Source organism: Pseudonaja textilis, chromosome 3, assembly GCF_049901715.1.
Source record: "Pseudonaja textilis isolate UNSWEBS1 chromosome 3, rPseTex1.2, whole genome shotgun sequence".
NCBI lineage: Eukaryota > Metazoa > Chordata > Lepidosauria > Squamata > Elapidae > Pseudonaja > Pseudonaja textilis.
The window spans coordinates 122,271,723-122,286,982 of NC_141992.1; the positions used below are offsets into that span (position 1 = coordinate 122,271,723).

At 37.2% G+C, this 15,260-nt stretch overlaps 1 protein-coding gene across 1 annotated transcript in view; it reads right to left on the minus strand.

Annotated features, from left to right (window-relative positions):
- CDH12 (cadherin 12) overlaps positions 1 to 15,260 on the minus strand; it is a 787,338-nt gene that overhangs the window by 39,508 nt on the left and 732,570 nt on the right. Inside the window, exon 9 of the mRNA XM_087930733.1 lies at positions 5,919 to 6,106. Coding sequence (XP_087786859.1) covers positions 5,919 to 6,106 — 188 coding nt within the window. The remainder of the gene's footprint in view (positions 1 to 5,918; positions 6,107 to 15,260) is intronic.

A 15,260-nucleotide genomic window follows, 5' to 3' on the forward strand; every position in this document is an offset into this window, starting at 1 on the left:
ACCCCTTCCCAGATCCTCCCTATCTTTGGCTGCCTCTACAGGGCAGCCTTATCCTCCAGACCCATCAGGATCAGAGGCACCAAGACGGCTAGCGCAACAGGGATCTCGCACAGTCGCGAATCCCCGCCGCCGCCGAAGCCTGGCAAACCGGAAGGACCGTAAATGGACTACTTTTTTTCAATTGCTTTTCAAATTATTCTTACTGTGGGATCTGCTTTCATAGCTGCCACACAGTGATACAATAGTTTAACTATCACAACTACTTTCCTTTTCCCCCAAACTCCAGCTGAGTTGTTGGCTGAGGAGTCTGATTCATAATCAGACTCATAATCTCTTGATCAACTGGGGTCAGATGAAATCCCCTCTAATGGTGTGCTTATCAGAAGCAAAGCACTGCACAGCACAGCAAAGCACAGCAACAAAATAACAAAACAATAAAACAACAAAACAAAATAAAGCAAAATAACACCTCTTACTTAGTCAAACCTTTCTTAAATGCACATGATCAGTTCCATATATTTAATAATTCGTTTCCAAAATTCTTGTGTTTCTTTTTCTTACTTATCAGTTCTCTATCACTGCTCTTCTAATGATAGCTGGTGCAGAGTGAGCAATTGAAAGTATTAGCAGATGCCAAACTCACAGAGCCCCCAAAGGAAATCAGGACAATCCTTTATGAATTTCTAGGAAAGGCTATTTCTCAGTTGTGGGGCAATCATCTAACTCTGCTACATTTTCTTGCTGCACAAACTTGATAAATATAGATAGACTATAGGTAAAATGGGATATGAAATGAAAGCAAGTCAGGTTCTCTTTCAACCAGAATTCTATATGTTGAATATCTTATCCCATGTTGAAATGGTGCAGAAATACTATACATACACTGACAACTTTGTTTTCAATTGTTTTTCAAATTATAAACATTATTTTGCTGTCCAATTTCCACATGTCTGAAATAATGTCATAGAGAAGAACTAACATAGAATACTCCTGTGATGACCCAGGGTAGGATACAAAACAAACACAGTCACAAAAAACAGGTGAAGCCCTCTTTATTCCTTCACTTTGCTTCCAAACTCCAAATATCTTTGACTTGGAGACAAAAAACTCCCACACAAGCAGTTACAAGAAGGAGGAAATGGCATTTAAATTATAAAGAGTAAAAAACAACACAAACCAAGCAAAATAAGGTCTTGAAGACGTCCACAAATATTAGAACACACATTGGGAAGGACGCCAAACTCAGAGAGGAACAATGAACTAGAGATATTTCCATGCTTTGTTTCCAACACTCGTACGCATGCCCGTCCTCTTATTCAGTTGTCACAACTGCAGCCCATGAAGAGGATCAAGGCCCTCTCCTCCCCAGTAGACCACACCTCTCCCTTATCCTCTGTTCCCTGCATGCCCTAGGATGGAGAGGGGATGGGCCTGGGTCCTCCTCTGACTGCCTCCTCTGCCCTTCCCCAGCCTCCTCCACAACCTCCAGAGCCACACTTCCACTCCCTGTCGACTGATCCCCTCTCCCTCAGTCTCTACCAGGGGCATGACAATTCCCTAGTATAATAGGGAACTTTATAAAATGTGCTTCTTTTTCAAGTCATCTGAAAGATTATAATGAGAGGTGATAATTTATCTCTACTAAGGACAGTGCCAAGTTTTTAAAACTAAATAATGTTTAATTTCTTGACTTCAACATTTCTCAGCATTCCTATTAGTTAGTTTGAGCAAAATGCTACATCTTTCCCAGTATATCACAGAATGGATAGCAATGACTCTTCTTGTGAACTAGTGTGTACAGTGTACCACTGCGTATACATAAGCCTGTCTCAGGATAAATCCCACTATTGAAACATTCCACTGCTCTTTCCTGCAACTGATTCAGTGAACACTCTAGGGTTTTCTATTTATGGTTTGGTTACTTGAATGAATCCATCGTCAATAAAATTCCTGCCTTTTTTTTTAAGTTGATGTTTTCCAATTGAGTTTTTCCATTGGAAATTATTTCTTCAATATATAATGGCCTTTGTACAAGCAGGAGTAACTTGAGATACAGCATTTGATGCTGCTCAGCACAATCAGATTTTAAAATTGTCATGGTTGAGAAACACTGAGCTACAGTAACAGAAATTAGAAAACCACTGTTCTTCCCTACAAAAACTATCAAGGTGGACCATGTTAAGTTTGTTTCTAAAGTCTTCCCCCTGCCCCCCCCAAAATTGTATTTTGCATATAATCTTCAAGGTCATCTCTGTGATTCTCTTCAGATTCTCTATCAGTCTGTGAGGCTTATTCCTTCTGATATTAGGATGGGAGAATCTGAGGCTCTGAAAACGATTCACTCCCTTTCTGAGCAGCTAGCATTCCTGCTACATTCAGCTGGTTTATTTATTCATTTTCCAATAGGAGAAATAACACAAGGCATCCACCAATGTTTCCCCATTCATATTCCTAACTTGAAGGCTGCAGCTGACAGAAGCATCAAGTAGTTTGAATCACTCCAAATTAGAATCCCCTAAATAAATAATAAAATTGCTCTGCTAAAGAGCATAAGACTTTTCAGCCACAATGCTAACAATGCATTGAACTTGCTTAGTTTTATTTGGCTGCTATTTTTATACAAACCACTATGTGGCATCAGAAGACATAAGATTATCAGCAAGATGCTAAACATTCTTGGAAAATAGCAGGGTTGTAGTCTGTTTTCATGTCAAAGAGTTAGCAACTGCAATTTTGAGATATAAGATGAACATATCTACTCTGCCCTTTCCCCATAAATTCTGTGTTACAAAAGTAATTGAAAATAATTAGAAATAGAATCTAATATATATTCTTCCAGCCAACAAATTTGTTATCATTTCCCCCTTAGACAATACAAAAGGTTTTGACATGCATTCAAGCACACATTAATAATAAGTACTGGAATATATCTTATTTAACTTTTATTGCAGTCATTAACCAGCACAAGGGATTTGGTATTCAGATATTCAAAATATCCTAAACTAAATTCATAATGCCAAGATAATTAAGGAAAGTATATACAGACTCTCCCCCGCAAAAAAAGAAAGGTTAAAAGACAATCTGAAACCAAATATATTAAAAAGCTTATTTAACCTGTACATATACAACAAGAAGAAATTAAAATTAGCAGTCTGGGTAATATAATATTAGAATAGCAGTATAAAATAAAAGTACTACAGAAATCCATACACATGAACACAAACACACACACTTACATACATACATACACATACATATACAGTGTGTGTATGTGGGTATGTGTTTGTGTGTATGTGTGATATATAGGAAAGAAAAAGGAAAGGAAAAAGAAAAATGATTTTCAACGTTTTATGTTGCAGATATGATTTAAAAAACAAATCAAACTCTTACTCTAAGGCTAACATTATTTCTATTATCCCATATACTTCTAATAATCAAATCCCCAAATCAACACTTAACTTTTTTCAGTTCACCAAAGCTGTGGTGATGCAGTGGTTAGAATGCAGTATTGCAAGATAATCCTGCCGAGTGTCAGAAGTTTGATTCTCACTGCCTCAACCTTACAAGGTCAGTAAAAGGAGGGACTTAGATTGTTGTGGACAATATGCTGACTCTGTAAACTTCTTAGAGATAACTGTAAAGCACTTTGAAGCAGTATATAAGTTTAAGTGCTATTATTATTGCTGTTCTCTCAAAACAATCTGAAAGTGATTTCCAAGTAAAAATAAAATTATTCAAGGTGTTTTCTTTAAACAAAGCTGTCAATTTCACCATATCTGCCAATTCCATCAGCTTCACCATCCATTTTTCCATTGTAGATATTTAAACATCCATTTATCTTTGTGCATATAAAAATCTTGCTGCTGTTATCACATATACAAACAAAGTTCCATAAGGTGTTTTCATTTATTTATCTATTAAATCCAAAAGAAAAGTCTTTTGTTTCGAATGTACATTCACTTTTAAAATTTCCTGGATCAAAATACATACCTGCTCTCAGTATTTTCTAGCTTTCTTGTATGTCCACCAGAAATGAAAAAATGTATCTTTTGTTAAATTTCCAACAAATATTTGAAATTCCCTTTTTTACATTTATCCAGTGTCATATGACAATATGTGTTAGGAATCTGTCCACCAATTAGTTGGGTTGGCAATATATAAACCAACAATGTATGTTTGTAGCTTTAAGACAAAATCACTGTATTGATTTATACTATATTCCAATTGGTTGATTATATTGCAAATTACCATAAGAGGGAGCTAGAGATCATAGCTTGCTCTCTCTGACATTCTGTATCTCTGACATTCTGCATCTCTGACATTCTGTTGCTATCTAAGATTCTCTGTTGTATTTATGCTGTGCTTATACTTTGATATTTTTGTTTACTGGAAATGACAAAGGCAACCAGTAAGAAGACTTTGTAATTGGATATTCTTTGGACTGTAAAATGTATATGACCTGGACCGTTTATTGGACTGTGCTATTTCTTAAAGTAAACTTTAACTCAATTTAGTGTATCTGTGTGTGGCTGAATAATTATTCATAACTACTCTCATAAACATTTCCATGTGCATATCCTTGTTACTCAAGAGTTATTCTGTACATATCATAACACTATGCATCATTTTATAAAAAATTATTTAAGGTACTGACAGTACTGATTATCTGAATTCAATTGCTACTAGATTTTGTGAATTGGGCTCAGTGAGACACAATTCAGATAGATTTTGCTGATGACAAATACTACATCGCCAATAGCTAATGATTGGGTGAACATATAAACAACAACATTGAGATCAAAAGAGGAATTCCAAGTGGATTTTATGGAAAACTAGAAGCAGACTAAGGATTCGCTCATGCACATGGAATCATAATGGCTGACTAATGTGCAAACATAAATAGGAGTGGATGAAGCATATTTGATGAAATATTCTCAGTAGAAAATGTAATGTTTACATTGTTTCCAATCTTTTCTTCCCCAGTGGAGAGATGGATGTTGCAGCTATGTGGGGCATCACAGGAAAGCTTTTCAATATCAGTGCCTTTCTTCATCTAAAACTCTCACATTTACTTTTACATAAACTACCTCCAAACAAGCCCCAAGGTGCAATTACTTTTCACAGATTTACAGAGAACTGAAAGTTTATTTAAGTTGTTGTACAATTAAGCCAACTATGTAGCAATAATTCAGATTAGCTTTAGATTTTGGTTATGTATGGGTTCAGCTGACTGAACTTATGCTACAACAAATTGCAATTTGGAAATCTGCTTGTGAAGGTTCCAAACATATACAATCTAGTGTTCATAATAATGTTTTTTTTTTTAATTAAATTTTGTTGTTCTGATAAGCTTGAGTTTGCAGCTTCAAAATGATTTGATTGTATAAGGAAAAGGTTTGTGACACATTGTTATAGTAGGATCACACCATCCATGCTTCAGCATAATCAGCAAGTCTTTAAAAATATAAATACTCTTTATGAAATGAAAGAAGCAAAGAAACAGAGCAAAAATCCCCAAACAAAACATTTGCTGACTAAATTTAGATTGTATAACAAGCCTGAGTTATGGTCTTCCATTTCATTTGAACCGGGTCAATCTCTACTTAAAGAAGAAGCCAGGACTTTAAACCACGATTTGAAGTATCATTTAATATCCTGACATTTTCAGAAGAGTATAAGCATACTTACCAATCTTGAATGAAATTACCAAGTACCATGAATCAGTTTTATTCTCATGATAAAAAATTTAAAAAGTTTGCACTTAGACAAAAGTCATAATTACCTAAATATGAACGTGTGAATCATACATTGGAGTTGTTTCTGATCTAGTCAATTATACCAGTAAGTCTGGTATCTTATCAGTTTATCTGAGTATATTAAATTGAGATAAACAGTTATCCTATATGATAACTAAATACCTTTTTCAGTTTGATGATTCCTTCTTGTGTGTTCTCATCTGTGCTAATGTCAAATAAGTTCCCCCCATCTCCTGGAACAATAGTATATTCAATTTCAGCATTTTTCCCAAAGTCAGGATCCACTGCTCTGATTCTTCCAACAGCTGAACCAACAAGAGATGACTCTGGTACTTTTAGGTGGAAGATACCTAAGATGAAGTGACAGTTAATTGCATCAACCCTTGACCAGTTATAAAGAATTTATCAGAGAACGAATATCTCCTACATTATCATTTTTAACAGCAGACCACATGGACTATATAACCCTTATATTAATACAGATAGAAATCTTTCTCTTTGTATGAGAGCTAGTAAATCTTAAATTCTTACATAAAACATTACCATGGACCACATGCAGCCATCACACATTCTGAGAAGACAATTTTTCTTTAATTAGCAATGAGTAGAGATAGAACTTAGAATAACTTTATTGTCACTTTGAATATACACTAATCGGCATACATTAAAATGAAATTTTGCTGCATACAGCTCTCCAAGGGTCACCACTTCCAATGTACACTACATAAACATGACAAAATAAATAAATAAACAAATAAATAAATACCATACAAAAGTATGCATATACCTACATATATTATATGACATACAGAAACAGCACAGTCTAGTTGGGATGTATATATGTACAGTATATGGTGAGAAGAGTGAATCTTGCGAGTTTACCAGATGGATGGTATAGGGAATGTTACAGAATCTGGTAGTCCTGCAAGAAATACTTTGAAAACTTCTCCCAGTGGGGAGCAATAGAAATAGACTGTAAAGTGGTGGGTGGGGTCTCTAACAATGCTTTGAGCTCTGAGCACATAGTGCTTATAAGCAGGATCTTGAATAACAGGAATCAGCTGTCCTTACTACTCTCTGTATGGACTTTCTATTTGAGGCACTGCTGCCATGAAAACAAACAATGATGCAGTTTGTTAAAACTCTCTAAATTGTGTCTCTGTAAAAAGTGGCTAGGACAGAAGGAGAAAGATGTAGGAACTGCATATGCTGGTTTGCATACTTCACTAAGGATGACATGTGGAGAGAGCAGTTCAGATTGTTAGTTATCTGCACCCCAGATACTTAATACTGTTGACTACCTCTACAGCTGCATCCTTGATACCGAGTGGAGTATGACTATACTGGCTCTTTCTAAAATCTACAATGATCTCCTTTGTTTTATTAACATTTAAATCCAAGTTACTTTTATTGCACCAGTCTACCAGAGCCTTCACCTCTTCCCTAAAAGCATCTTCATTGTCATCCCAAATAAGAGCCACCACTGCCATGTCATCCACATACTTCACAATATGTTTCATAGCAGATTTGGCAGAGTAGTCATGGGTCATCAAGGTTAACAATAGTGGACTCTAGGCACAGCCCTGTTGGGGAACCTGCACTCAAGGAGATGGAGTTGGAAACTTTTCTTCCAACTTGTACAATCAATAAGAAAATGCAGGGCCTATCAATAAGAAAATCCAGTATTCAAGTATATAAAGGAGTATTAAAATCTAATAAGCCCAGTTTGTTCACCAAATGCTGAGGAATGATTGTGTTGAACACCAACTAAAATCAACAAACAGCATTCGCACATGAATAGTCTTCTTCTCCAGGTGCACCAAGCTAAGATGAAGCACACAGGAAAGTGCATCATCTGTAGAGCGGTTCATCCAACAGGCAAACTGTAATGAGTCAAATTAAAGGAGAAGGCATGAGACCATATAATTCTTTACCAATCTCTCAAAACACTTCATCATAATGGAAGGGACTGCAACTGGTTGGCAGTCAATAAGGCATGTGATTATATTTGGGGAACTGATACAATGATTGCAGTCTTAAAACATGATGAAACCATAGCCTGATGCAACGAGAGGTTGAATTTGTTTGTGAGAAGAATGGCCAGTTGGTCAGCACTCTCCTTAAGTACGTTAAGGGCTCACTCTCTCACATGCATATATAGTAAATGTACTTTCCTCTCAACCTTGAGTTGAGAGAAAAATTGTCAGTTTTTTTAAATACATGAGCAATGTGTTGCACATACTGTAATATGGGGTAGTTTCTAGGGAGCACTGGCAACATCCTTGCTGTCCTTTTCCCTCCCAATCAGGAGCCTATGGGGAAATGAGCTGCCAATAGCAGCACTGGATGTGTGTGGATGACAAATTACTTTATTCAAAATCAAAGCTTGGATGAGTAGAGCTCCTATTGGTGAATGGCATTTTAATGGAAGGAGAAAAAATGTCCATGTTACATTTCCAAATGAATCAACACCAGGCCAAGAGCAAAAATATGTATAGTTATTTTAATCCAGATTGGAAAACAGCTCTTTCTCTTTTTCCAGTGGCTGCTGAGAATTCTGGCTATCTACTGCTGATATTCCTGTAGAATTGTATGAAGATGATTTCCAAACTCTTGGGAAAAAGTGCTGCAATGAAACATGACATAGTTTGCTATGGTTTCAGCAAAAGTGGTCTGAGAGTAGTCTTCTATCACAAAAACAAATAACTGGTGGGCTGAAGATGACACCAAAAATGTTGGGAACATGTATAATCTTGGAGTTTCAAGTTAGGCATTCATAGATTCAGTTCTGATGATACCACAGCAATGGTTGTTTTGACATAACATCTCTGTCAGAGTTAAAACAGATGGTCTGAAAAATCCTTTTCATTGCTTGAAGTATTCCCCTTGTCAGTAGGAAGGACTTTTAACAGTACAATTTTTTTTGACAAAATGTTTCCACTGCTACAATATGCTCCTATTCCTAGGAAGAATAATATCTAACGTTTTGATAATTATTTGATTATTTGATAATTATTTCCATCAAAACCAAAAGTCTGGGCTTTTTTGCTGATGGTTGATATGGTGTTATCCCCTATCCCTTAATAAATAGGGCATCAGAAGAAGGGCGATTCCTGTGAAATTAATTTCTCCATGGATTAATCAGGTTGCAAGCTGGAGTATCATTTAGACATATGGATTTTGTTTTATTTACAGCTAAACAAAAGAGATTATACAAATTGACTTTATCAGTTTAGTTGAGATGAAATATCCATTGTTGCTGAATCCTTAAGACTGTCCTTAAGAGGAAACAGATAACATTAAATCTTGTATGTGTGTGCATCCCAGCACATGCACAAAACTTGACCAATGAAGAAGTTATCCATATTTTCATGTCAGAGTATTTCTATAGTGCTTTGTGCCCCTAAAGCTTAATATTGTGCTGCGATATTATCCTTCTATTGTTTCTTTTGAAAGTGTACAGAAAAAATGAATACAGAGGAGAACAAAGATTAAGTAGTTGAAGTATAGCAGGCATTTTTTTTTAGCATTCAGAACTATATGTTCTAACCCTAACCCTAAAAGATGGAAGTGGATGGATCAGAAAAATGGGGGATTCATAAGAATAAGTGGAGTCTTACATAGGGTAAGTTTTATGAGGACTTGGAAATGGGTATTCTGTTTGTATGGATGTGTAAACTTAAAGGGAGGTTATATCTCTTCTCTTTTCCCAGAAATACATCAAGGAATCATAATGCTGGGCAGAACAGCATGATACTAAAATTCAGAGGCTGAAAAGAAAGAGGAACTAGGAGGCATATATGTTCCACTTCTAAGCAAAAGCTTTGTTTAGTTAAGCTATGATTTAAACTGACTGTGATATGGCACATGTCAATTCCTAATTGTGCTGTCAGGTTCAAAGAAAATCTCTACTACTTGTGCTTAACATTGGACCACCTAAGAATTGCTAGACGCAAGTTCCTAAAATTGCAATTCCATGCAAGCTGAACCTGTAAAATAATTCTGTTATGATATAGAAGGATTTACTTCTAAGTAAATATGACCGAGGTTACCTGTACTTAGTAAAAAGTACCAAAGATTTAGGACAGATAAGATTTTTAAGTCTGGCTATGAATTTCAATCCCCAACACACATATTTGTTTTGTTTGTTGTGTTGTGTTGTTATATTAGTTGTTTAAGTGTAGAAGGATTCTGGGCATATGTGGAAATAGAAATCAGGTTCTAGGCACATAAAGCTGATGGATTTTTTTTGAGAATATATAATATTAGTTGATGAAATATCATTCTTTTCAACTATTGTACATCAGTACCACTGTGTTTTCAAAACTTTGTAAAATATGGAATAAAGCTGTGCAAACCATTCAAGGGTATTCCAGTCTACTTAAAAAAAAAAAAAAGCTAAGAGACTTAGCTGGTGTCAAGCCAAACACCTGGACAAAACAGACTCCCCCTGATACCTCCAGCTCAAACACACCCCAACCAGGCACTCAGATGAAACCTAGCTGCCTAATAAATGATAGCCATCCTTTTACCCGAAGCCAAGCCACACTAAAAGCCTCCAACACAGGAAATGCAATGTTGCCAGCCAATCAAAAAAAGCTACAAAACAGACAGAAGATATTAGAAACACCAATCAAGCAGAACACAGCAAACTCCAAGACCAATTAACACAGACCAAGACTGCCAACCAATCAGAATGAAGAAAAAACCATTCTGGCACAGCAGTAGGCTAGCCCCAAATTTAAAACAGAAACGGCTGTGAAAGTCTGATTCACAGATGAACATTATACAGAAGCTTGATAATGGCAGATGAGATTCTGCTGAAACGTTGCTACAATTTTAAAAGCACAGCTATAATGACGTGGGAAACTACCCGAACAAAGCTGATTACCACACACACACACACACACACACACACACACACACACACACGTATGTATGTATGTATGTATGGCATTCGGCTTTGCTCGGGTATTTTCCCACGTCATAGTAGTACCCGAGCGAATGCCATACATGTAGGTACTTGCGAAAACTTAAGAATATATATATATATATATGGATCTTTGGTTGTTCGGGTTTTCTCCCGCGTAAGATTCGAAGTATCTAGGCAACGTTTCGATGAAGTCTCATTCATCATCTTCAGGCTTCTGTCTCCGGCTCTGTGCTTCTCAGAGTAATGTGAGATTGCAGCTGCTTCCTCCTTTTAACTGCCAGTGGGGGTGGGACTTGATTGGGTGGGGGCTTGGCTGTGTTCTGATTGGGTGGGGGTGTGTTCTCATTGGTAGGGGTTTGGCTGTGTTCTGATTGGTTGGGGGTTAGCCATGTTCTGATTGGTTGGAGGCGTGTTCTGTTCAGGTGGGGCTTGGTTGTGGCTCAGGTTAGTCTTAGTTGCTGGGGGATTTGAGCTGGTGAGTTGTGATCTTGCTGTTTGGCTTCTAGTTCGTGGTCCTGCTGCATCTTCATAGTGGGTGTCGGTTTGCTTCATGTATGGCTCAGAGGGGTTTGAAGTGGGTAGTGATGCAGCTGCAGTGCAGCTTCTGGTCCATGGTCGTGTCTCATTTTCTGAATGGGTGGGAGTCTGTTTTCTATATGGAAGTGTGGTGGTGGCATCTTGTGTGGCTCTCATGGGTGTGGGTCTGGTGTCTGGTGTCCTTCTTCATGTTAGGTACTCGTCTGTTCATGAGGGCGGGTTTCCAAATGGCTGGAAGGCGGGAGGCTAACCCCCCAACCAATCAGAACACAGCCAAACCCCCTACCAATGAGAACACACCCCCACCCAATCAGAACACAGCCAAGCCCCCACCCAATCAAGTCCCACCCCCACTGGCAGTTAAAAGGAGGAAGCAGCTGCAATCTCACATTACTCTGAGAAGCACAGAGCCGGAGACAGAAGCCTGAAGATGATGAATGAGACTTCATCGAAACGTTGCCTAGATACTTCGAATCTTACGCGGGAGAAAACCCGAACAACCAAAGATCCACATACAAATACCCGCGAGAACCTCAGAAAACAAATATATAAAGGTGTCTGCTCTTCTACAAATCAAAAGGAATATGATTGTGCTGGCATCTTGAGACTGGGAACTGTAGGCACACTACAGAAACATCTTAAAGTACTCTCTTGAAATTTCTTTCTCTCCAATCTCTCTACTCTGAAGATTGGAAGAGGGAGGGGGGAAAAGCAAGAATTTTTTGCACAGAATTCTTTCTTTGCCTGATGTTTTACAGATGTCAGCATAATCACATTGTTCTTGATGTGTAGAAAAGTAACTAGTTTACTCTCCAATCTCTCTGCTTCTTGGGGGGTGGGGTGGTGGAGAGGGGAATATCATATAAAGCAGTGATTGCTTACAGAAACTGTTTGCTCCCCCATCCAGCACACAGTTAAGAGGTTGGAGAGAAAGATTTCAAGAGAGTAAGCTCTTTTTTCCTTTACACTTTTGAAAGCAAATGCAATCAGGAAACAGTCAAGCAAAGGAAAAATTGCCTACAAAATCACTTGCATTCAACGTGTACAAGACAGTAAGCAGAAATTTAAACACAACAAAGGGAGGGAGTACTTAGGAGGCAAACAAAAGTCAAAGGTATGAAACTGACTAGTTCTGTTTCTTTCCACAGGAAAGCATCGTCATGGTAATGTGGTTTCACACTTAGCAACCACAGTTTAATGGCAGAGATACCAATCCCAAAGAGCAGTTAATTGAGGACTATTTGAAAAGAACAACATTGGAAGATGTGGGCAAGAGTTTCCAGTTTCTTAAGGTAATAAGATCATGCCTTATACATTACAATTGAACAGAAAATACTGCAGACAGAATCATTCCAGACACATTATGGTAGTGATAATTCAGAAGTTTTAGATACAGCTAATGCTTCGGAGCAAGCTGCAAAATCAATATGTTGTAACTGAATGTGCTGTCATTTTACAGTCCACACTTCCCTTGCCATAATTCAAACAGTTAAAAACCTGACTAGCAATAAGCTGATTTAAAGTATTATATTAATAATCCTATATGGCCATGACTTCAGCAGGAGAAGGAGTTGATTTATGTGCAATTTTGAACTAGGATTATACCAGGGTATAAATTGTCATATGCATAAGGATCACAATTATACTTCCCTTCCAACAATTCTGCAAATGTATGCAGCTTTTAATAGAGAAAGTACAATACAGGTGATGTTGAAAATCGAGCCAAACCCCTTTCAGGATCCCTGGCAAATGTATCATACAGATAGATTACTGTTCTATTCTTCATTAATGAGTACACATATGCATCCATCTTCAAAGGAGGATAACCAACTGGGGAATTTCTCCTTTTTTCCTCTCCATTTTATTTTTGAAAACTACAGAGCATTACAGTCAATTAAGAAAGAGGTTTCTGCCTTAAAAACAAAAAGGCATGATTGGTTCACTCTCATGACTCACTTCAAAGAAGTTGCACACTGCTTATTTCAAACTGTTTGGACTGCAAGAGTTCATCTGCAACAATCTGACATTCTAGGGTTTTCCAGAAATTCAACAACAATGAAAACTGAGGTCATTCAAATTAATCTGAAATTCTGATGGATTCTTCAACTCCTGCCAAACTCATATTCTGATGACTTACTGTGTAATTATACTGCCATCATCCACCAGTAATAATACCTTAGTAGCGTATGGAACATCTTAATGGCTTTTACCTTGGCAGCATACTGTTAGAGGAAATAATGAAAACAAACAACTGAGGGATAAAATGTTAGATTCACTTTGCCATTTCCTTTGACTAATTACAGGGAAGAAGGACTGGATAAGAAGAAAGAGTTAAGAAGCATGCAGCTTGCCTGACAGCCTTGTGCGGTTATTTCTCTTTTTCTGTTCAGAGTTATTGGCCTGTATCTAAATGAAGCCATGCACAAAGTAAATGGACTGAAATCAGCAGGGTCCCATTGATTTCAGCGAATCACTGAATTATCTTTCCATATTGTACTTGTCCAAATGAGGGAATACTTCATTTTATAAAAGAGTCATATATTGTATTTTTTAAAGAAAAAATGGTAAAAAGATAACACATATATTAGGGGGAAAATGAACCCCAAAATGCACATTTGTGTGCACAACAGAAAATGAATTAAAATATGCAGACTGAGAAAAATATCCACACTTTTCACAGTGAGTTTAATAAAATGTGCAAATGGATTCAGAAAGAAGATAGGATAAATGTAAGGTTAAAAATGAGAGCTGAAACTTGAACTTGATGGATTCATTCATCCATTCTGTTGACTTACCAAGCTGAACATTACATGTCAGCCATATACTATTATGTATCAAGGATTTTATAGCCTATCTTGTTTTTGCAGGCCTGCATACGGTCTATCAGTGACTTGTGTTCAGTTCTGATATGGACAAATAATAGCTTCAAAACACAATAAAATAATCATCAGGAAGGAAGGAAGGAAGGAAGGAAGGAAGGAAGGAAGGAAGGAAGGAAGGAAGGAAGGAAGGAAGGAAGGAAGGAAGGAAGGAAGGAAGTTGATTTCCTAAATCAATAGTTTGGTTCAAGAGTGGAGATACTGAATTTTGGGTGGTAAAAAAAAGTGAGATGGAGAAAAGAAAAGAGAGAGAAAATAGTGTTTTGTCAGGTGAGGTTCCAGGCATTAAATATGAGGAACGTATGTTTCTGATAAGGGAAAATATTGGGCTGGAAAGAGAAGAGAGGAAAAAAGATAAATGGAAAGGAACAATGGAACTCTGGTGGATGAGAACAACAAAGTCAAGAAAGGGGATCTGAGATCTAGCCTGAAAGAGAAAGCTGGAAGAGAACAATGGCCAGTAGAAACTCAACTTAGATGGCTCATAGAAAGAGGTAGCTGGTGATGGCAAGATGATGGTGGGTGCAGGAGTCAGAAAATATTTTTTTCTGGACACTGGATTCCCCCCACCCCAAGCTCCAAAATAATCCATCATAATATGTTTAACATGGCAAGATGTAATTTGTCCAAGTCTGCTGTAAAAAATTTGAGACTTGACAGTACAAAATACGTTCCTGGGCTAGACTTTCACATTTTATTGAGTTTTGTGCTATGTTGGTTAGTTGTATGAAATATGAGGGAGATATATAGAAGCACGGGAAGAAAAATGATGGGGGAAAAAACCCACATTTTTACTTGATATTATTGCTAATGGGACAATAATGGAAAGAGAATAATCCTGTAAATTTTAGATTCAAAAGAATGGTCACATAGGTAGGAGTCAGCGCGAGACTCCTGCAAAGGGCAAGCTGATTCCAAATGCCACACAATCTTGATTTATTTAAAGGCAACACACTGTAATTTACACATGAACAAATTGCCTTTGCTCAGCTGAAGTTACCCAAATGGCAACAGTGACTATCGGAAAATGTCACATTGTACTAAGTTCACTGCTTTACTTCTTACTTCCCCTGTGAAACATTTAATGTTTATAATATAATTGAATTCACAGATATTATGTGAGCCCTGTGCACAACACTGCCCCCCACCCAACTG